Genomic DNA, 25,198 nt, shown 5'->3' with positions numbered 1-25,198 from the left:
AGCATTTATTAATCTGGGTTAATGTGCATTTATAAATTGTAAATGCAGTTGTTCATTTTAAGTTTCATTTTACAAATTGTATTAGTATACATTAGTACATTCATTTGAAATTAACATTAACCAAGATAATAAGTGCTGTAAGAGTATTGTTCATTGTACATTCATGTTAACTAATGTAGTTAACTAACTTTAGTAAATACTTTTTGAGTAATCACTTCTGTTAGTTCTGTCAGGTTTTTCTTGCTTAAACCTGCTCAAACCTGAAATGATTAGCTTCCACAATTCTGCCATGAAGATCATTGAGATTTTGGGTTCAGTGCACACTGCACACTGTATAATGTATTACAAAATAGTTTTGATTGAAAATGTAGCACTAAAAAGACTAAAGTTAATCAAAGCTCACATGAATGCACCATTGACGTTCCCAATGTCACTAATAGAAAAGTGGTGTTAAACTTCAGCAAGCAAAATATCACTGAGGTCCAGTCTTTTTTGTATTTTCAGACTGTTAATGTGGAGAGAAAAAACCCTGTATTGAATGCTGGAAGACTTAGAGTAGTCAGTACATGAGAGTGCATTTAACTAGTAATTGCAGCTACTAAATGAAAGACTGGAGTTGAGATGTTTTAAGTATAGGATAAAGGTGTAAAAAATGGCACATCATTAAGGAAATCTGTTTTCACAATCAACCGACACTCTTTTGATGTGCTCAGAAATCAAGCCATGCAATTGGTCCACTTCCACATCAGTTGTTATCAAAGAAGCCCTCACGTTGATTGGATGGGAGATTTTTTTCAGCTAGTTATCACAAACATTGGCTAAGAGCTACATAGTTGTTTTGCAAAAAAATTACTTGGATTGCTGTGATGAACAATTGCTGTGGAAAGACTTGACCACTCAGCTATTTTCTCTCAGTTTTCTTCTACCTCTCCATCTACTTCCATTCAACTTTAAAGTCTAAAGAGAAATATAGACATTCAGATAGTTTCATTATCAATGGCAAATGTCCCTGCTTCTCCCCCACTGACTGTAGTCAGAAATAAATACTTAGACAGGCCAGTCAAAGCCGGTCCAATCTCTCATCTTCCTCATTAAAGCAAAGAATGAAAGCAAATAACAGCAGCACAAAAAACACAAAGGCCAGACTGTTTGTTGCATATTGCGCTGATTAGCACAAGAAGAGGCCTAATTTTTTCGCTTTCAAAATGTGAAATAGTCGGCAGGAAATTGGGGAGAAAAGTAGGCTGATATGACGGCAGAGCCTGCCATTTTCTTTCATTTAAAGCTCCTGTGAATACAGTGTTGCTTGAATGCTTTGTTTGTCTTCGGTCTCATTTGTATTCTTTCCTCTTAGGTGTCTGAAAGGTGTGATTACGTGTATGTTAATGGTAAGGAGACACGTGGGAGAGTAAGGATGATGGTGAACTTCACCTACAGTTACCTGAGCACTCAGCTGGAGTTGAGCGTCTGGATGCCCAGACTCCCCCTGCAGATTGAGATGTTCGATCCAGAACTCAGCCAGATCAGGGGCTGGAGAGTTCCTGCTGATGCTGCCAACCTAAGGTTAGCAATGTTTTTGTTTTAAAGATGTCATACTAAGAGGAATAAAACTGTCCTTGATCTTTTAAGATAAAAGAGTTCATGAACTATGACAACATACAGTAACTTTCAGAACCATCAGTAATATTCCCAGTAAAAAAAAAAAAAAGAGCATTTATTGAGACTTAGCTGCAAAATCAGCTTGTTCCATATTTCCACAACTTTTAACAATTTTGCAACAAAGTAGCGACACAGCTAACTTAGCTACATTATTCAGTAGCATACAGTAGTTCAGCCGCTTCCAAAATAGTGTAGCTTTTACAGAAAAAATGTACTTTTTCCAGTGAATAGCAGTGTAGTGTGACAAAACGTTACATCACTGATTTTTGAGATATTTTATTGAGCATGCAGATTTACAGCCGAGATTTAGAGCAAGCTGAGGAAATAAATGTTTTTTTTTTCTTTAAGGAATATTCCGGGTTCATAACAAGTTTAGCTCAGTCGACAGCATTTGTGGCATAATGTTGATTACCACAAAAAATTGTTTTGACTCATCCATCCTTTTCTTTAAATTTTTTTTTAAAAAAAGCAAAACAAATAGGTTACAGTGAGGCACTTACAATGGAAGTGAATGTGGAGGGTTTTAAGGCAGAATGTGAAGCTTATAATTTTATAAAAGCACTTACGTTAATTCTTCTGTTAAAACTTGAGCTGTAAAGTTCTTGAAAACATCATTTTTACAGTTGTTTTAGGGATTGTAGACATTGCATTGTCATGGCAATGAAGTTGTGAAATTGGCTATAACTTTACACAGAAAATGTAGCGATTTTATCACACTAAAATCATGTTAACATGCATATTGTTTATGTCTTGTATCTTTTGACATAGTGAGTATTTTAATGTTTACGGATTGGCCTCTTTCACTTCCATTGTATGTGCCTCACTGGAACCCAGATTTCTGCTTTTTTTTTTTTTTTTTTTTTTAAAGAAAAAGAGGAGCAAGTCAAAATTTATTTTTGAGGTAATCAATATTATGCCACAAATGCTGTCGATTGAGCTAAATTTGTATTGAACCAGGAATATTCCTTTAACAAAATGTAAAAACCTTTTGATGCTAAAAACATAAGTAACATTATGAGTGGACCTCATGAGGAAAAAGAAGGATGATATGACTTATTTGAATTGTAAACAGCACAGAAACTATTATTAAAGTCTGTTGTGTTTTATAATGTTAAGCTGAGCAGAACATATCTTGCACAACCCACACTATGTTATGCAATCTAGTTCTACTGGCTATGATTTAAAAAAAAAAAAAAAAAGGATTTCTCACATTACTGAAATCAACCTCTAAATATTGCATGGTATCAATGGTGAGATGATTATCTCTAGTATCTGGAATAAGAGCATTTAGCTCACGTATTGAGCTTGATCCACAATGCTCCATCCTGCCCCAACTTTATCAACCCTCCCCTGGCTCAGACATTCTCCACGCTCCATCATTCCTCTGTAACACCAAGTGTGTGGATGGAGGTGAGGGGAGGATGCAGATGTTGACTTTTTAATTACACAGGGTCGTTTTCAGGCACACCTTCCCTAACACAACAACACCAGCAGAAGCGCAGGTTAATGTTTCTTTATGCTGTGGATATCCAAAAGATAATTTTTAATTACTCTCCAGGTAGAAACAGTCGTGCCGGCTTGACTCATGCATGATAAGTGAGAACAGGATGAGGAGAAACAGATGGAATGTATGGTAAAAAAAACTGTCAAACTGAGGCAGTAAAAAGTCTGAAGGATAAATGTGGATGGAAGTTGTTTTATGTTGTCTTATGTATGTTGTCTTTGTTCCTGGTGGCCTTCCTGATTGTTCTCCAGCAGTGTCTTGTTAACCTTGTCAGTCCTTGTGTATATAATGCCCTCATTCTTCTGTAATGAGTGGAGGCAGCTTTCTTAAAAGAACTCAAATGAAAGACAAGAAACTAGAAACTAGAGAACAAGAAAACCAAGAAATACGGAAAACCGGAGAACAACAAACACTACAGGTCAAGAACCTACCAAGACACAGAGAACATGAGGGCATTATGTACACAAGGACTAAGGCCCTGTTTCCACCTTGTATTAAGATGCGTTTCAGGTGACCCGATCACATGTGGTCAAGTGAGACACATTGCTGTTTACACCTGGTTACTTATATGCGTCTCCTGTGACCACTTGTGTTTGGATTTGGAGGGGAGGGTCTCTGTTTCATGACGACATACATTAATCACTACGTCAGTGCGTTACTGCATGATATTAAATCACAACAAAGTAAGAAAAGTCAAAACACGAAAAAAATGGTGCGCTGTTTCTCCCAGACGCGTTTGAAATTTAATCTAAGCACAAACACTACATGTCATGCAGAATTATCTGGTATTTTAGTGGATAACCTGTATTAAAGGAGCTTCAGGTGTTCGTGCTTCTCTTCTGTGTTGATATCAGACACACTAAAGGAGATCCGTGACTGTGTATGTATCCACTTTTTTAAATTTTACGATCAGACGGTTATGTCCTTTTAAATCTGCTCGTAAACGGCAAAATTTTAACTTTTTTGTTTTAGTGCAGCGGTTGATTGACAGGTGAGGGTGGCGCTTCACTGCTTCCACGACGCATACAGGACAGATTAGTGTTTACACCTCAAATGCGATGTGGACACATACATTTTTGACCACATTTGTATGTGGTTTCTGCGATTCGATCACAAAACGTTACTAGACCAGACCGACTGGTTTGAGTTTTTCTGCAATTGCTGATCTCCTGGGATTTTCACACACAACAGTCTCTAGAATTTACTTCGAATGGTGCCAAAAACATAAAACATCCAGTGAGCGGCAGTTCTGCGGATGGAAATGCCTGAATGGGGTCAACAGAGAATGGCCAGACTGGTTCGAACTGACAAATTCTACGGTAACTCAGTACGGTAACAGCTCTGTACATTTGTGGTGAGAAGAGTAGCATCTCAGAATGCTATTCTGAGATGCAGGTTGGCGCTGTTTTGGCAGCACGAGGGGGGCCTACACAATATTAGGCAGGTGGTTTTAATGTTGTGGCTGATCAGTGTAAATAAGATACAAGGCTCCATCTGCGAAAAATCTATATTTAGACTGTCATATAAATTATTTATCATGAAGAGTCTATTTTGTGGATTTCTCTATGGAGCAGGTTAGCCATTGAGAGTAAGGTACTATGGCATTGAACACTGGTAAAGGCTGACCCACTTTCATGGTCCCTAAAACTCAGGACTGATGCAAGCTAAACTAAAACTTACCTGGCTAGCCACATAAGCCAGCTTCATGGTACAGGCTGCTGGTCTCCCAGCTTGGCTAAGCTGGTTTGCTGGTCTTAGCTGTTCTCCCAACCAGGCCACGAAACCCCCCTCTAACACCAGCAAAATAGACCAGCCTTACCAGGCTGAGAGACCGGCTAAGACCAGCAAACCAGTTTAGGCAGGTTTTCCTATTCCATTAAAAAAAAAAAATTCAACAGCTCTGAGCTTTCTCTCCAACATGGAATGCTGTATCATATCAGCCCTTGGCCTGAGGTTGCTCTATCTGTCTCAGGTAGCATTTTGATTACCTTTTGAATGGGAAATGTATAGCTGTGTTGTAATACTCAAGCTCATTACTCCTGAGACCTTCTGTGACCTGACATTGCTCAATTAAGTGTCGCCTGGCCTGTTTTTACACCTGTGTTCTGTAAATGTCACACTGTTTCTGCCAATGTGCAGGCATTTTTACATAGAAGTGTAGAAGAGTGTGGCCTTGCCACCCGTCAGACACACCATGTTAACCTGCCACTGGTGTAGTTTTATTTTGGATGACTTTGGCTTATTATAAATAATGGAACATTCAGAGCTTGTGCCCTGTTCACCTGGCACTGGGCTATTTGTGTGGGGCGAGAGAATGCATCACTGAAATGTGAAAACTGTTCAGGTTTTTATAGCCTATCAAAGTGACTCACCTATTTCAAAAGGCTGAATGCCACTACTGCTGTAGATATCAATAGAATAGTGTGGAATTTAATAGAACAGAGTAGTTTTTGATTAAATAAAACTGAATAAAGAAATGTGTTGAATTTTTTTGCAGTGTATAATAATAAGATAGAATAGAATTGAATTGAAAAGTCCTAGTTCCCAATGTTTTTTGATGAAATTCAACACAATAAAGTAGTGGGTTGCATTTTGTTTTTTTTGTTTGTTTTTTTTTTTTTTTTTGCAGTGAATAAAATATAATAAACAAATATAATACAATAGAATAGAATAGAATAGAACTAGTTACCTAAGTTTTTTTGATTAAATTAAACAGAATAAATTAGTGGGTGGTTTTTTTTTTTTTACAGTGTAGAATAGAATAGAATAGAATAGAACTAGTTCCCTATGTTTTCTGATGAAATTAAACAGAACAAATTAGTGGGTGGATTTTTTTACAGTGTAGATTAGAATAGAATAGTCCTAGTTCCCAAATTTTTGGTGAAATTAAACTGAATAAAGTAGTGGGTTGAATTGTTTGAAGTGCATAATAAGATATAATAGAATATAATTGTCATGGAAGTTCTATATACTGACCCAAGTAAACCTAACTCCCTAAATTACCTGACTAACCTGCTGGTCTCCTAGTTTCCCAGTCCACTGGTACCTTTTTCTTAAGCACATTGCAACTCAGAGTCCACTCTCATATCTAGACTTATGCGGAAGCATAATAACTCAACCCAGACTCCAGTTTCTGCTTTGCTCGTTTATTAATACACGGCCGGGGGTTCCATCAGACGCAGCTGTGGAACTCACCCAAGAAAAGTTAAACACAAGCTTTTATAGATGATTTTACATGATCTCTCCTGGTACTTGTTTGCTTTATTCATATTGGATATAGGTTAGTTAGAATTAGCTAATCATCTTGGCAAGAGATCAACATTATGAAATATAGTTATTAAAAGAGAGTATGATGAAAATTACTGTCATTGTTAGCTGCATATTCCAGTACATAAAGTTCAACAATGTCAGTGTAACATGGTTAAAATGGGAGAGGAGGAGGTGGGAACCAGCTGAACAGTCAAAGTAATATTTAATCTAAACAAAAAGACACACACACAAATACACACATGGCAGATGCGTGTGGCTCTCTCTCTCAAACTGCCACATCCTGCTGCACTTATCTCTCTCCTCGGCTGCGCACCGCCCTCCTCCTCGTCACAGTCAGGTTTGCATTTTCAGTTCCCCTTAAAATATTCCACTTGCACTGACCGTTCTTTTGCTCCCCTTCTCAGCTACCTTTCATATTTAAGCCCAAAATTTGCTATTGCAATCCTCCCTTTGATCGCTATTACACGATCGCCTATTTATTGATTACTTAACCTTAAACGGTTTCCTCTCTTACCCCTCCAGACATTCTCTCATTCACTTCATCATACACAACATCCTTCTCTTTCTCATTCATCCAACTGTCAAAAACATTCTCTTGCCTCATAGCAACAGTATAGGATCTAACTGGACATAATGTCCCTCTCTACATAGTTTCATTAATCATTTTCCCCACACATGCACGAATACATTTTGCAGCACATATGATGACTGCTCCTGCAATAAAGAAGATTAGCAATACTGGCATCAAAAACTTCAATATCAGTCCAAGTATATTACCAAACATATCATGAAAGAACTTCTTTATCCAGTCCCATGAATCATTGGGTTTCTTAGCCTGTTCATCCTGCCATAAGTCATCTTGCACCTTTTTCATATCTTCCAACACTTTAGATATTTTGCTTCCATCTGCATCATTCTTTTCCAATTTTTTACACACACACCTCCTTCAGATAAAATTCCATCTAATACCATTCGGTTTTCGAGAGACGTTTGTCTGAGGTAACCTATTTCCATTTTCAAGAAGGGTTATAGCCAATTTAGTGTCGTTCGCAAAACAATATAGTTCGTAATGGATTCTGTTAATCCAATTCATCAAATTGATAACCGCATTATGAATTACGAAAGCCTTCCAAAATTGGGACGATTGATCAACCATGCGATGTTCCGACTGGATGTCGACTATATCATGTCTCCACCAAGTATCATCTTTCCGTCATTCTAAGGCACATTTCTTTCACACTGTCTCCACATACCCCACTCTAATTCTTGCTCTAAATTTGACTAAAGCACAAGAACCTTTCCAAGATTCTGGTTACGCCGGATAGGCTGTCTGTCCGTACAACCAATAATAATCGAGTAAATGATTCGCCCGGCTAGCCAAATGGTCTCCCATTTCAGTGGTTGGTTCACAAATTACATTACGGATATTCTTGCAACCCCTAAGAATTCCCAATAATTTTATCCCTTTGTGCGAATGATAACAGGTTTTAAATTTGTGTCCTGAGTAAGGCCAAACTTTCTTTCCCCTTCAGTCTCTAGTCCTATGCCTCATCTAGTCGTTACGGTTACATTTGGGCAACTCATCGCCCTTTTGAAATGATATGCCACCAGCATTTTAATGTGACTCAGGACGCAACATCTTTCGCAATCGCCTACTGGTTCAGGAAACAACGGATATGGATATGCTGTTGAGAAGGACGTGTGCACATACGTAATTCTTTTTAGGCTCATATTTCTTAGCAGTAGGCCTATAATTTAGAAATACTTTCAAAACAAATTAGCTCATGGTAATGCTGTTTGGTGTTGAGTGGTCATGATGAACAAGCACTTCTCTTTTACTCTGAATGAGAACAATAGTTGGATCTAATAAAGGCAACACAATTATCAATAGCAACACACAAATGAATACAACAATTCCAGTGGTGAACTTGAACCATCTGTTGGCCCACATCTGCTCCCAGGCGCGTTGATTATCCGGAGGACCCCACAGACCCCGCAGATGTTCCATCTTCAACAGGTACCTTTTTGTACCAGCCGGCTTATAGTCTTTGACTTTTATTTTGTCTGATGGGGTTTGCAGTGGGACTCGTGAATCCAGGTATCACGCTCTGCAATCAAAACCGCAGTGTTTGTGGTCAGGCCAACTTTGTATGGACCCAACCACCTTGGGTTATGCATCACCTTCCTCCGGAGGCCCTCGAATCACTGCCCTGGTTCATACAAACGTAGTGACTCAGCATCTTGGACTGGTGATGCGGCCTTAACATGTAAATAAATAGCTTTGATAGTTCTGGTTAAAGACAACATACTGTATAATTTTATGTGGACTGAGGGCTGTCCAAGCTCCCTTTTGAGCTCGCATGGCCATTATTTGACACAATTTGGTTTTTACAGTCGCACTTTGAGGGTGGTAGGCAAAGTGAGTTTTCAAATTTATTCTCAATCTGTTTGCCAATTCAGAAATCACTTTATCTACAAAGTGAGTGCTGTTGTCAGAAGATAATTTTTTTAGGCACTCCCTGTTTTGGAATGACTTTACCTTCGCCGTCTTTCTACATGAGAAACACTCAGCCCACTTATAAAACATCTCAACAAAATCACAAGAAAATATTTATGCTCTCGACACGATGTCAGCTCCATCGTTATGTCCTGAAAAGAAAAATAAGGTTGGGTGGACAAAGTAAGATTGCTTACCTTGCCATCCCACATTATTCGCTGCACATATACGAGAGCTGTAAAAAAATAAAAACATTAAAAAAAAAACTCTCACTGCTCTAAATCCTGGAGCCACCCAGGATATCTCAATAAATGTCATTATTAGCCTTTTTTTTTTATTTGTATTTTTATTTATTTTTTTGATGCATGTTCTGCTCCATGGGCCCATTTTTTTAAATTATTTTTTTGGATACAGCTGTTTTGGTAAAATGATTTGGCAAAAAAAAAAAAATTCTTGTTTGCCTTAATGACCCTTTAGACACCATCTTCCACTTTCACTCTCACACATCTCACTCTCACACCCCCCTCTGACCAAGACTTGGTCAGTTTGCATGCTTTGAATTTCAACCAATTTTGATGGTTGTTGTGCATCATCGGAAATCGGGCATGTAAAAGTCAAACCAGGTGTAGGTCGACATTTGAATAAAGTGCATTTTTTTAAATGAATCTGCAAATTAGTTTCCTTTGAAACTTCATCACTGCTCCTTTGTGAAGAGCGCATGCTTACGGATCTCATTTTCTTTAGGAAATAACAGATTCTTTAGCAATTTATTAATTTAAAATGTGATTGGTTTTCCTGTAGCCGTAAGAAAACCTTAAGCTTGGTTAGGAGGACATTTTTGATTACATCAGCAGAGTGTGAACTGCATGGGGAAAATGCACATTTGATGGGTGGAATGCCACCAAGTTTAAACATGACAACACAGCTTCGATGGCAGCAGCTACTAAATGGTAAGCACTGTGGCATTCCCCGTGCAGCAGTGTCTAATCATTTTGAAAAGTATGCATTTGGGTGACGTCAGTTGTCATGGGGTTTAGTTAGAAACGCAGACATGAACCCCTCTTTCTCAGAATCAAATCGATTGAACAATTTGAATACTCTGGCAGGCCTAGATATAGTGCAGTTGAGAGAGCCAATTTCAATTGCTCAAATGCAGAATGTCATTCTCCTGTCCAATTTTATTTATCTGTCCTTTTCTGTAGCTCATGAGCTGCTGTAAAAAGAGGATTGGATATCTCATAAATTTTGTTCTAGAACACCAGTTTAATGTGGCTAAGATTATTCAGCCTTAACAATTATCCAGGGCCTGCAATACCCTGTACTTTGGAAAATTATCATCTAAAGCTCTAGTTGTTGTTTTTGGTACATGTAAAATTACTTTTTATTCCTTTACTGCCTGCTGATCAAAATCATCCCTCGGGGTAGGCACATATTAGAGGTCTTGTTGAACAAGACCATTTATATGCTTTTGACCATTTCCTGTTTAAAGGAGGAGTAAGGCTTAACATCTGTCTCACAGGCAGTCTGAATCATTAAACACAAGAACAATTCATTAGCACATTAGATGAGAGCCCTACCACATGGCGGTACGAAACCTAAATTAATCAAAAGTTCCACAAAAAAAACATGGAAGGTTCAGAATTTAGTTCATCCCTGTGGTATCCTATCCACATTTGACCTAAAAAAAGAATCAAATTCAAAACAGAATTGGTTATCTTGTGTGGATAGGGATGGAGAAAAAACAAAAATATTCAGGAAAATTATCACAGAAAATTATTCAGAGCATGGCTGTACGGTCAGCAGATTGTGTGTCACCACAGTTCTCAGGGGATGCATTCTAGCAATGTAATTTGGTCCTCACGTGGTGTTATTACGCTGTCCCCAACTCGGTTTCATTTTTGATCGAAAACATCGTCAGACTGCCTGCACACTCCCATACTCTGAAAGAAAGGATAGGTTTTAGTCATAATTTTCAGAAGTTCTAAAATATCTTAGTAGACCTGTTCTGATGACCACATCCATTTTCCTATATTCAGCTAATTCCTTTTGGGTCTACCTATTAATACATCTGGGTATTTACTCTCCTATCAATATAGTTTAGCTTTAAGGATATTAGTGCAACAGAAAATCAGAGAGCTGCTGTGAGACCAGTAAATAACTTAAAAACAAGCTCTTGTTTTGTTTTTCATTATTTGTTCAGAGTCTCTTGTGTGACCTTCTTACCAAGATGTACCGTGACAGCTTACTGTGTTTTGTTTCAATTCATTTGAAAAAGAAAGTCCATGTGTCCTGTGTGGTTGAGGGGTTAGCAGTTGGGAGTTTAGGGTAGGTCAGGAGACCATTGAGATGGCCACCAGGGGGTGAGAAGTTGAAATTCTTCATCCCTCTTTGTCTGTTCTTTGTTTTGAGGGACTATAAAAACTTGATTTTGTTCTTCTGTGAATTAGCATTTCTTCTGCATTTTCCTTAATGGACCAAGAGCAAAGTTTTTTCTGGTCTACCACAACAGTCTCCAATATCAAGTTCACCTTAAGCTAAATATTGGAGTGTGGTTTATTCTGTTTCTTTTCAAAAATTCATCTTAATATCTCTATATGTTCAGCTGTTGCATTTTTATTTTTTATAGGCATGATAATTACACATAAACCAATTTAAGATTCTCAGATTAAATTTATTTTACTGAGTTAAAAAATGAAACATATTTTCATACCTTATTATATTTACTTCCCTGTCGATATGTCTCTGTGTGCATGTGCACACTCAAGTATGCACACACACCCACACTCAATTTTTATTTAATTGATTGACTACATACCTAATATCATCTTATTTCTGAAAGAGGAAAGGAAAATTAGTTTCAATAATGGCATAATTCTGTGTGTACACCGCTTTTGCTCTAGACACAGAAACACACAAAAGAACACAGAACCTTCTTGAGGCTCTGAGGCTCGAGCCACCAACAAAACATCAGATCTGGATTGTTGAGAGGCTTTTCAGGTAAACCTGTCCTCTTGTCTAATTGTCGCCATCATCCTCTATCGAGAAGATATATGCTCGGTTTAGCATGGTGCACCACTTCAAAAATGACCCTTGACATGGTCAGAAAAAACTTTTGGTAACACTTTCTATGGAGCCCATATTTATAATTCTTTGTAAAGGCATTATAATGCATTAGTAATGTATCATAATACACCTTATAATATGTTATAACGTCTAATAAATAATTTTAACCACAATTATAATACATTATAATACTTACCTATTCATAGAGTATAATACATTATAACACAAGCAACATCCAATTTTATCTGCAGAAGTTATAAAGTATTATATATATTTGTAATGTACATAATAGGTATTCTATCAGGAAGACTCGCAGACTTGAGTGAAATTTAAGATGACATTTATTTGATAAATATAAAACAGAAATGTAATGTCTCTCTTTGGCGTTATCCCCGTCTGGCAGTCCGAAGAAGCTGTACTCGGAACTGTCATTTCCTGATGGAGATAGGAGGCAGGGGTGAGGAGCCTACCCCCGTGCAGGACGGGACTCAACTGGTGGTGGTGGGGTGGTGGAGGTTGCCGTGTTAGCACATTGAAACGCAATGTGATAGATTGTGAGCAGACTTATAAAGCATTGGCTTACATGTGATTGGCTAGGAGTTACCTAGCTAATGGTGCGATGATGTACAGCTGCTAGTCTTCCCGCTAGAACTATGCTGCGCTTACATTTCTTTAAGTAAAGTGACAAAAGTAGTGTCTTCTTATACACATCCATAAGATATTTTTAAGTGGTTAGAAGACATTACAAGTCATGCTGGAAATTATATACATTACACATGCACAAAATAATACACATTCAATGTAAATTATAAGATACACTTGTAAAGCTAAAATGTTAAAATATATCAGATGACATCAAACTGATTCTATACTGGACTCCATTCAATAAATTTACATTTTTGTGCATCTTATTTGGAGACTTATTTTAAAATATAAATAACTTTTCTTACATAAGTTTGATTTGGAATGTATTGTATTTTCCAAGTTTATCTTATGGTTGTTTATAAGAAGATATTGCTTTTGTAACTTTACTTAAAGCAGGCAAAAACGACTTATAACAGATCACGTCATAAAACCTTTTGACACTATGTAGCACTTATACAAACTTTATTAGCTTCTGCTGCGTTAATATTGGATGTTTTTTTATGTTATAATGCATTATACTCTATGATTAGGTAAGTATTATAATGTATTATAATTGTGGTTAAAATTATTTATGAGAATTTATAATTGTTATAAGGTGTATTATGAGACACTATGAATTTAGTATAATGTATTTATAATGCCTTTACAACGTATTATAAATATGGGCTTCATAGAAAGTGTTACAAAACTTTTTATCAAACACAATTATTTTTGAGGGATTTAAATTTCACAATTCCAAAACGTGCTATTCTCAATTTTGAAAGAGAAAGTGAAGTCTGGTTCCTACCTTGGGTAAGTCCTTTTGTCCACTCTGGATTTTCCTCCTCAGCTGTCATGGTTCCATATTCTGAATGTCTGGCCTGGCAAATTGTCATGGAAATTCTATATACTGACCCAAGTAAACTTAACTCCCTAAATTACCTGACTAACCTGCTGGTCTCCTAGTTTCCCAGCCACTGGTACCTTTTTCTTAAGCACATTACAACTCAGAGTCCACTGAGAGTTTGCCAGCGTCCTGCCCACAGACAATACTCACTCAATCTGAGAATATTGTAGTCTGTCACTACATGCTACCGATTTCACCATAATACCTATCTCATATCTAGACTTATGCTGCAGCATAATAACTCAACCCAGACTCCAGTTTCTGCTTTGCTTGTTTATTAATACACGGCCGGGGGTTCCGTCAGACGTAGCTGTGGAACTCACCCAAGAAAAGTTAAACACAAGCGTTTATAGATGATATTACGTAATCTCTCCTGATACTTGTTTACTTTATTCTGATTGGATATAGGTTAGTTAGAATTAGCTAATCATCTTGGCAAGAGATCAACATTATGAAATATAGTTATTAAAAGAGAGTATGATGAAATTACAGTCATCGTTAGCTACATATTCCAGTACATAAAGTTCAACAATGTCAGGTTTGCATTTTCAAATATTTCCTTAAAATATTCAACTTGCACTGACTGATCTTTTGTTCCCCTTCTCAGCAACCTTTCATATTTAGCCCAAAATTTGCTATTGCAGATTTGAATAGAATAGTCCTAGTTCCCAGTGTTTCCTGATGAAATTAAATAGAATAAATTAGTGGCTTGAATTTTTTGCAGTGTACAATAGAATAGAACAGAATACATTTTTACATTTATGCATTTGGCAGACACTTTTATCCAAAGCGACTTACAGTGCACTTATTACAGGGACAATTCACCTGGAGCAACCTGGAATTAAGTGCCTTGCTCAAGGACACAGTGGTGGTGGCTGTGGGGATCGAACCAGCAATCTGATTACCAGTTATGTGCTTTAGCCCACTACGCCACTGCCACTCCATAGAAAATAGAAAAGAATAGAATAGTTCATTAAGTTTTCTGATGATAATTCGACTGGATAAAGTAGTGGGTTGAATTTACAGTAGTGCAGAATAGAATAGAATAAAATAGAATAGTCCTAGTCCCCAATGTTTTCTGATGAAATTAAATAGAATAAAGTAGTGGGTTGAATTTTTTGCTGTGTAGAATCGTTCCATTAGTTTTCTGATGAAAATTCAACAGAATAAAGTATTGGGTTGATTTTACTGTAGTGTAAAATAGAATAGGTTAGTCCTAGTCTCCAATGTTTTCTGATTAATTTAAACAGAATAAAGTAGTGGGTTGAATGTTTTGCAATGTATAATAGAATAAAATAGAATTGAATTTAATAGAACTAGCTCCTTTTCTGATTAAATTTAACAAAATAAAATAGTGGGTTAAATTTACTGTAGTGTTGAATATAACAGAATACAACATTCCTAGTTGCCAAAGTTTTCTGAAGAAATTAAATAGGATAAAGATGTGGGTTGGATTGTTTTACAATGTAGAATAGAACATAATAGAATAGTCTGAGTTCCCAATGTTTTTTGATGAAATTCAGCAGAATAAAATAGTAGGTTTAATTTACTATTGTGCAGAATAGAATAAAATAGAATAGAATAGTATTAGTTGCCAAAGTTTTCTGATTAAATTAAACAGAACAAAGTAGTGGTTTGAATTTTTTACAATGTAGAATAGAATAAAATAGAACTAGTTCCCAATGTTTTCTGATGAACTTAGAAATAATAAAGTAAGGAATTGAATGGAACATGAACAAAATTAGTTTTGGTTGCTTTCTTTACTGCAGGTCTGGGACTGGAGAGGATGATGTGGATGAAGGAGCCAGGAAAGATCGGGGCTGTGTTCCACAGTACCAGAGCACCACTGTCCGTGTCCTCACACACTTTGAGGCTGAGCCAGAGGAGTGGCAGGGCCAACCAGATTGGCTCCTGGGAAGTGATTGGCAGGTGGATGTGACAGAGCTGGTGAGGGATTCATTAAGGGTGGGGGATGAACGTGTGGCCAGACTCTCTAAGGAACAGGTCCTGATCGGTCTTAACACTGGCACCACTAAAGTCCAGGTGAGAAACTTCAAGAAGGTATGTGTGAGTATGTCTAGTTTTTGTTCGATTGCCTGTATCTTCCCTCATTTACCATAAAACAAAACCAATTATGCAATTATGCAAAATCCTCAACACACTACTATCAGAGCTACTCAAATCTAAGGAACACAACTGAGTTACAGCTGACTAAACTGCAGTTCCCTTGTGTTTTCTCTGTAAAAGCCGGGCTGTCATTTGTCTGTCTCTGTGTGGATGAGAGATGAATTAGTTTGTGTCGTGATGTGACACGTGTTTGCCGTCAGATGACAGCTAGACAGCACACTACTGTATCTCTCTCCTCTCTCTTGTGGCTCTTGTATGCTGCCTTTCTGCAGGTCTTGCTGCTCTGTATGACAAACAGCAATGTTCTCTTATTAAGACCCGCTAAATCAGTGCTGGTCTTTTTTAATCTGAGAAAATCACAAATTTTTCCATGTAGATGTCATATACATTCACACAGACGTGCTTGAATAAATACACCTACACAATGGCCATGTGGCAAGCTGAACTGACAGTGCCATTAGAGTGCTATTTGACAGCTAAAAATATATAAGCCTCTGGCACAGGTGGAGAGAGGTTTGATTTGATCAATTTTCTGAAATTAAAATCAGATAAAAAAAAGCCAGTAATGGCTGGGATGGAATGTATGGAGAGTCTGCTTCTTTGAGAAGCTCTGTAGACTGAGATTGGCACTCACTGCCTGAAATCAAAAATCACTGAAGCTGTGAGACAGATCTATCCCTGACCCCACCACTTAGTCACGGTCAAATTACCTGTCGTCCACACTATTTTGCCATTAGAGCAAGCTTGCTATTAAAATTCAAAAGAAAGACCCACCTGTTTTTTCAGTTGAATAAGAGTAAATTGAATGACTAATAACTTGCTATAAGAGTAGGGAAAATAATTATGGTTTTAAAACAGACCAAGAATTGTTTCTGTGCAAAAGTAGACATTTGGAATAACATATTTTTAAATAAATCTAGCAGGAATCAACTTTTATCTTATAGTCCTATTTATAAAATTAGAGCACTGGAGCAGCATCTCACGCAATATTGCGTAACGCCTGAGGCTCCCCTTGCTTATTCTTATTTTATGTCTAATTAATAAATCTATTAATTCAAATAGCAAATTAGGATGAGATGAAGAGCAGAATATAAAAACTGTGTAAGAATGGTTTGTTTACATTAACATAGCTGCATCTTATTGTAGTTTGACAAACTGTTTCCAGTGAACCTCCAGGCCATGTGCAAATTATGGTTAGAAGGAAGTATGCACCATGCACACTGGTGACAGTTAAAGTCCTACTTACAGACAGAAAGTAAATGGCTTCTGACACTTCATTATAAGACAATAAATTCTGAAATATGGAGGCGGCTGCTTTTCTACTAATTGATCTGGATAGGAAGTCTTTCATCATGTTTCATGCCTGTGCATCATATATTACCATTTGGTGGAGGGCGAACAGCTGTCACTTAGACTTTTGAAATTGCAGATTATATTAAACGCATAGAGGATGTTCAAATTGTTTTATTTTTTATTTTTATTTTTTTGTGATTAGCTGAGGTTATGTTACATGTCCGACTATGTTCTTATCCAGGTGATGTCCCCATTGTCAGACTCGGTTCTGGCTGAGAGGATGATCCGGGTTCTGGATGATAAAGTCAGTATTACCGAGCTGGGGGTGCAGCTAGTCTCTGGCCTCTCACTGAACCTCCAACTCAGCCCAGGAAGCAACAGGGCCATCGTCGTCACAGCTACCACACAAGAGACCATGCACAACACTAATCAGGTGTACAGTCTTATTAGATGGTGATATTAGATTTGTATACAGTGTACTAAGTAGCCAAATGGATGTGGACGCCCCCTTCTAATTAACAGGTTTGGCTATTCCATTAATTCCAATGAAGACTGATTGTAATACTATGGCAAACAATAACATTCTTTCATAAACAGATTGCTTGTTGGCCTAGATATAGCTAAATTAAATTCGGACTCCTTACAAGAGGCTATTCCATCTAACACTTGAAGTATTAACTGCACCAGTTCTATTACAAATTGTATGCTAGTTCTCAGATCACAGTATTTTATACATTCTCAGAAATGTGCTCTTGGTCTGTAGGCTTGCTTTTTCCGTGAGCAGTTGCAATCACCATAATCACAGTCATCACAGGCAAAAAGTCAGTTAACGTGGGACGCATTTTGATTAGGAGTTGTGTTTTTTTATAGTGGATCATGCTGCTCTGGGCTGCCCACTTATTCTAAGTCATCTCACATTTTAAATCCTCTCTGATTAGTCTGATTTCATTAATCCCTTGCATCGGCAGGGGTTTCCTCTCTGCTCCATGTTGACAGACATAAAATAAGCAGACTGAACGAATCTCCAGCTGATCAGTACATTTGTTCTTTTTGAAATTTGTTTTCGGTGACTTTAAAGCATTTGAACTGTCCTGCACAGATGCATGTGTTGAGGAATATTGGCATTACCCTTCCCACAGGGGAGAAAAATCACAAATGAGATCTCTTTCCTAGACATCAATTAGATTAAATGGAGAGCAAATCGAGACTTTTGCTTATATGTCCTGATTCTCAGATTTTTCTCCTGAGAAAAAGACCTCACACGTTGCTCCTCTTGATATTCAGAAAATCTCTCAACAATGTTATATAGTATGCTCAGATTTGACTAGATACCAAAGTCTGCATTTAAATGTCAGAGGTCTCAATAGCTGCATTTCCACTATCAGGCCAAATGAGGGTGTGATAGTGCGTGCCAGGACAGTTGCATTCCCACTGTCACTTCTGGGGCTTCATCGTGCCTCCTCGGGACTTCCTCTGGTCCAACGGCCAATTACCATTGGGCCAAAGAAGGCCAACTGGGGATTGAGACAGGGTCAGTGTCAAAGGCAGAGTTTTGCTTAGTCAGGTCAGAGGTTTCAGCACCGATATACTCATTTCCCAATTTTTCATATCTAGCTACCTGTCTACCTCAACAGATCAACGGTGAATGGAGAATCGTCAGTACTGGGCTGCATTTCCCAAAAGCATCGCAAGCTTAAGTTGATTATAGAGACCACTGGCACCAATGGTTTCTATGATCTACTTAGGCTTACGATGCTTTTGGGAAACACAGACCTGGTCAGCAGATGAAATCAGGGCTTTTATGAATATTTGGGCTGATGAAAATGTGCAACGTAAGATCGACGCGGCATCTGTCGAACTAAGACGTGATTAAGTATATTGTCGCCGAACTTGCTAAGTTGTGTATCCAGTGCACAACGGTACAGGTTTGGGAACAATTAAAAAAATTGCGGGCACAGTACAGATCTGTGTTCATTTTGAGGGCTCTAGTTTTCAGAGTGTAATACCTCAGCTTGAGTTTCCCTCTTGCTTGTGAAATGGGTGGGGTGTGTGACGTTGGCACCAGGGCGGCGTATTATTTTTTAGGGCAATGCTGTGAGGGTATTGGCCCGATGATGGGAATGCAGATAGATTTTGGTCTCACAGCTCGAGGTCCGAGGCTACTGGCTCTGGCTGATCAGCTGATAGTTCTGACTCGCACTGGCCCTATAGTGGAAAAGCGGCTATTATGAACTCAAACATTTCTCATCAAATTCTTGTTGTAGAGTTATTCTGGCACATCTTCACAAAACCAACAAGGTGCTTGGAAAAAAAGAAGAGTAAAACTGAAAAGTAAATCCAGCAGCACTTGTGGAGTGGAGAATAATTCAAACTTTATTTTGCCAACACGTTTCAGCATCTAGGCCTTCATCAGGGCTAAAACAATCAAATTTTTCCAAGACCAAATTATCTGAGCTATACTATCCACAATATTTGTAAAATATATTTTATTGCTCCTCAAGAAATTTTAGGAGAAAAATCTGATTAATATTTAAAAAAGAACTGCAGTGAGTCTACTGAGCTATGAAATCCTCCTCTGGGTCTGCAAAAGAAGTTCATGTTCAAGTTCACTCATATTTTCATTCCGCCCACAGGAGTCCCTTGTCAGTGCATGGCTGCACTTCAGCGATGGCTCCATGACCCCTCTTGACCTCTATAACCCTGCACATTTTGTCCTCACAGCCACCTCTCTGGATGATCAGGTGGTGTCAGTGAAGAAAGACTCCACCTGGAGGTGGCCAGTGGTAGTGGCCAAAGGTGAAGGTCAAGGCATGTTGGTCCGGGTGGAGATGTTTGGCCTTGAGTCCTGCCTAAAAACCAAGCGGCGGACAGTTTTGGCTGTAGGCAATGCGAACGTCCATGTAAAGTTTGGCCGCAGTGAGGAAACAGAAAAGAGTGCAAAAGGAAAGAGATACAGGCCCAATGCCCCATATTATGGAGGCTCTATATCAGACATGGAAGCTGGAATCATAAACAGAGGAGTGACCACCATCAAGACTGCAATTTCAGGGAAACCCAGTGGTGACAGGCTGTCCGCTGGTGATATTCCAGTTGATTTCTCAGAGTTCCCAGCTCAAGCAGACCTTCCCCCTGGACGCAACACTGAGGAGGACCTCCTGCAGAATCGCCGTGGCCTCAGCGACTTGGAGATAGGCATGTATGCCCTGCTAGGTGTCTTCTGCTTGGCCATTTTGGTATTTCTAATAAATTGCATCTCTTATGCCCTTAAATACAGCAACAAACAGCTCCCTTTGGAGGGCCAGGAGACCATGGCTCATGCCCATGACTGGGTTTGGTTAGGCCATGATGCAGAGCTGTTGGAAAGCCAAGCAGGGTTGTGTTTGGACCAGGAGGAGCTTGGTGGCACCATGGACTCCGGACTGGGCCTGGAAGAAGGTAGCCAGCTCCTCAATGGTCTTTCATCTCAGAAGAGCATTCAGGGGCAGGTCCATAGGTCTGCTTCTGACTCTGGCTGTGCTGGGAGGGATCACAAGAGCGAGTCCTTAAATTCGCCCACCACCAAAAGGAAACGGGTGAAGTTCACTACTTTTAGTAACAGCAAGCCCAGCAATGGCTGCCCATCCATAAGCCCACTTCTCATTGGTCAGAATGACATCAAATGGGTTTGCCCAGACATCGAGCTCGGGGACTCCAAAGAGCTCCGAAATTACATGGAAAGGTTAAATGAAAATGCTACTAAGAGCACTGCATAGTCTGGGTTGTAGTTATTTATGTATTTTTCTGACAAAGCATAGCGCACCCATATGCCTTCCAGATACGGTGGTGGTTGGCCTCTACTGCACTCACATCTCACCATGAAAAGACAAGCCATTCATCTGGTCTTGTTTCCATGGCAAATGCCATGAGGGTTCATCATCATGAAATAAGGAAAATAGAGATACTGCTGAGGACGTTAAAATATGAGAACATTGGAATATGAGAAATCTTTCAATATATTTTCTTTTTTGAAGAAGAAAGAAGAGGATATTTCATTTCTATACTTAAAAAAAAGTTGTTGTTTTTTAACTTAGCACACGTAAGTCTAGGTTAATGCAGTTCACTTGGTGGTGGTGATGGTACTTTTTCATGAGTGAAGAGTTGACATTTAAACATATCAGATGTGCGCTGTGAACTGAAGCATTTCCAAGTTGAACACTGACTGATGTGAGAACACATTTTGTAAGGTTTTACATATTTTTATACATCTCTGTTCCTGTCTGTGTCTGTTTGTCCATTGTATTTCTCCAAAGACTAACTCCCATAAGTAAATGCATGTGAATTCAAAATATGGACAAAAATCAGTATATTTTGGAACTTTTTCCACCAACAGTGTGAATTAACTTGTATATACGGCAAAGGACTACAGGGAAACAGGGAGACAAATTACCTTCCATGTCTTCTTGAGAGCTGTTGAGCAAACTGTATTGATGTAGGTAGTCTTATCAATATTGTATAATATGTTGTTTACAGTATTAGAATGACAGATGGTATGCACTCAAATTGCTTATGTATGTTTGATATAGCTGTGCATTGCCTCTTTGTCTTTTTTGTTTTCCTTTTATTTTTATTTTATTTGTATTTTAATTCTGCTTAGTTATATACAGTCCAAGTACAGCATACAGGTAGCAAACATAAAGATAATCACAGCTCTTATTAGAAAAAGTAACATCTAATCTACTCAAGTGAATGTCCCCATGATTAACCTGATGCTTAGGTTAAAGTTAATTGGATCAGATTAGTTTGGAGTGTAATACACAGTTAATGTGATCAGTGCAACAGAGCCGTACATATCCTGGCAGGGCAACCATAGAATAATTTATATGTGAATAAATTGATTATTCTGACACTCTTAATCTGTATTACTGTACATCACTGTGTCTAACAGTCATAAAGAAAGTAATCATTAGTCATTTGCCCTTAACACAATTACAGATTAGAAATTTTATTCCATAAATCTTTTGTAAAGATAGTGTGTGTCAGCTAATTCCTCCTGCTGGTGTTTTGGATGGAATTGATCTCCAAGATCCAATGTCCATCCAGTGTCTTTTTTTTTTTATGGAAACATGTTCATAAAGACCACAGGAGGACAATTATACATACAGTACCAACCTGACGGATCAGCCAATTTTATGAAGAATTGTTTTTTTGTTGTTGAAGTTCATCTGGTGTTCATGATAGTCTATTGCTGATACACAATGTTGGTCAGTGATCCTATCAAGTTGGCCCTTTAGAAAATGTGATTGGATGGAGCACCTCACAGTATTACATTTGTTGGTCCAATTTGCCCATACATGTGATGTGTCACTGTTTGTTATGTAGCATTTTATAGCTTCAGGTTACTTTTAAGATCAAAGGAGTTGGGGCTTTTCTTTTTAATTTCATTTTCTCATTCAGTTTTATGAGCTTAAAAGCACTGTCTTTTAATTACATACTGTGTGGTTCAAAAGTCTTGAGTCCACTTGTGAAAATGCTTCTATTTTGCATTTTCCTAATTTAATATTATTTTTTCATTTCAAATTATATTAGTAGTATATGGCTCAGCATATTGAGTGAAGTTTAATTGGAAAATTTAAAATGCATTTTCAGATTTTCTTATACGGCAGAGGACTACTGGGAAACAGGCAGAAAAATTACCCTTCACGTCTTCTTGAGAGCTGTTGAGCAAATTGTATTGTTGTAGGTAGTCTTATCAATATTGTATAATATGTTGTTTACAGTATAAAAATGATATAGTATAGACTAAAATTTTTTATGTATGTGTGCTATAGCTGTGCATTGCCTCTTTGTCTTTTTTGTTTTCCATTTAGTTTTATTTTCTTTTCCTTGCTTTTTTTTTCATTCTGCTTAGTTATATACAGTCCGAGTGCAGCATATATATATATATATATATATATATATATATATATATATATATATATATATATATATATATATATATATATATTTGGTATGTCCCCCTTTTGCTTTAATGACAGCATGCACTCGAGCTGGCATAGACTTCACAAGTTTGTGTAAAACTGAATGATCCATGTTATCCCAGCATGATTTAAGAATGTTCCTAAAGAGGATATTGTGTGTTATGGAAGCTTACAAAGGAGTTAAGTTGCTCAATGTCTCAAATTTATTTATTTGATTAGTGACCTAGAAATAGTGCAGAATCTTTGTTTTCTTTGTTTACAAATGTTCAGTCCTAAAATTTATTTCTAGGTTTAAATTCAATTTTGAATCCCAGATTTTCAATGTAGACTTGGGCTTTTGAACCCCATTTTATCATTTATTATTATGAATTACATAAAAAAAAAAAAAAAAAAAAAACAATTATGCATTACATCATTGCATTTTTCTATTTGCATATTAAATAAACTACCACCTCCTGCCTTACCACTTTTTTACCAGTTGATGGAGCTCATTTCTAACCCCAGTTGCCTCAAAGGGGACATTTGTGATGGTCATTCTTCTTGACAGGCACATGACCTAAGACTATAAATAAAGGTTATATGTTTAAGACTGCTGTACTACAAGTGTGCAAATACAATGTTGTGACTCAACCCTGGTTTTAAAGTAGTGGGGCCAATGATGCTCATGAAAAAGTTTTCAAAGCAGACTATAATTTTACCCAATTTAACTGCTGTAAACTATAGGCTTTAACAAGGAGTGTGTTGTTGCAGCATCAGAGCACTATGTAATTCAAAGGTTGGTACAGACACAAAAGCTCTGGGTGTGATATATAGGCTACAGTAGTCAATTTCTTTGGTCCTGCACATGAGAGGCCCATTACTGCTAAACTGTACAGGCAGGGTCCCAATGTTGGATGGTACTGTTCCCTCCCCTGTGAGACAGACCACACTGATTAAGGATTTCTGCTGTGAGTCTTTCCTCCATGTTAATGTGACTACCATGCAACTCTTCAAGCTAAATGATTTTACCTATTTAACCACAAAGCTGACAATGATGTACCAATTAACTCATTCTTTATCAACTATGCTGTGTGGTTCTGCCCCATCCATCTCTCCAAATGTTTGGCCTGTCACTTGGGTACATTTGCGACACGTGTATTAAATCCATTTGAGAGAGTATTTCATTGCTTATTGATATTCCCTAACAAGGCCTGTTAATTTATCTTTTATTATGATAACCAGAATGTCAACACATAAATGGACAACAATTTCAACAGAAAACAAGCCTTGCATTTTCTCCCAGTACCTTTTCCCAGTCACTGTTGCAAATAAACAAAGGCAGGCCATTCGGCACACAACAACAAGAAGATGACTGAAACCATGCAAGTTCATTACCGGCAATCACATGTGCATTTTTATATGCATGCAGTTAATATCGCTCCCAGCAGAACAGGCATTTCTGAGATCCAAATTGAGAGGCTGCAAACTTAACCCTCAAAGGGATTCTTCTGGAATTAAGTCTGTATTCTCCTTTTATTTCAGCTGATATTTTGGTATTTGGGTCTTTGTTTCTTATGTCTCAGAGGAATTACACAAGAACATTCTAAATTAAATCATGACATTAAGCCTTGCCTGTCATGAATCTATATTAATGTGGCATATGTCATAGGCAGGTTATTATTTCCATGAAACATTCGTTTGTTTCTATGTTTTTTCACGCTATCCAGATCTTATGAATCAAAGTATGGCAGCTGGTCGGGTGAGAATATAACAAGACCTCTCAACTCCCCATTAGCTGAGTATTCACATAGAACATCTTTGTGTAATTTTGCCTTCTGCTAGTTACACCAACGTTGGCAAGGTAGTAGCATTTGTTCTGTCAAAAATGTCAGATTTGTCAGAATAATGCTTGCACTGAGCTCTCAACATATGAAGGCAATCAAATCTTCATATGTGTAAGCAAACTTACAGACTCTCGAAAAAACACGTTACTGACATAAAGCAGCTTCTCGAGGGGTGTATGTGTGTGAGAGAGAGAGAGTGATTTTAATGCAGCGGTACATACATTCTTTACATCTTACTCTGAATTCTATACAAAGGAGATGTTTATAATAACCTATATCCTATATTTAAGCAATATCACACGAGCAAGAGTGCGATATGGCCCTACATCAGCACTGCTGTGATTCGGCCGCAGGCAATCACAGTAGTGCTGATTTAGGGCCATATAGCACAATTCGAGTGTGATATTGCTTATATACAACAGTTCAATGAACAAGTAAATGTAAAAATAAATTGGAAAAACTGAGTATGGTCAT

The 25,198-nt window shown here is 37.8% G+C and overlaps 1 protein-coding gene across 1 annotated transcript in view; it reads left to right on the top strand.

Moving 5' to 3' along the window:
• Positions 1 to 22,841, top strand: part of LOC127428867 (transmembrane protein 132C-like) — a 272,344-nt gene extending 249,503 nt beyond the window's left edge. Inside the window, exons 8-11 of the mRNA XM_051677515.1 lie at positions 1,355 to 1,563; positions 15,294 to 15,567; positions 17,186 to 17,377; positions 19,578 to 22,841. Of these exons, the coding sequence (XP_051533475.1) occupies positions 1,355 to 1,563; positions 15,294 to 15,567; positions 17,186 to 17,377; positions 19,578 to 20,696 (1,794 nt within the window). The 3' untranslated portion in view covers positions 20,697 to 22,841. The remainder of the gene's footprint in view (positions 1 to 1,354; positions 1,564 to 15,293; positions 15,568 to 17,185; positions 17,378 to 19,577) is intronic.
• The last annotated feature ends 2,357 nt before the right edge of the window (positions 22,842 to 25,198 follow it).

Source organism: Myxocyprinus asiaticus, chromosome 38 (assembly GCF_019703515.2).
Source record: "Myxocyprinus asiaticus isolate MX2 ecotype Aquarium Trade chromosome 38, UBuf_Myxa_2, whole genome shotgun sequence".
Lineage (NCBI taxonomy): Eukaryota > Metazoa > Chordata > Actinopteri > Cypriniformes > Catostomidae > Myxocyprinus > Myxocyprinus asiaticus.
Note: the sequence above shows the minus strand (reverse complement) of the source record. Positions and strands in the feature narration are given on the sequence as shown.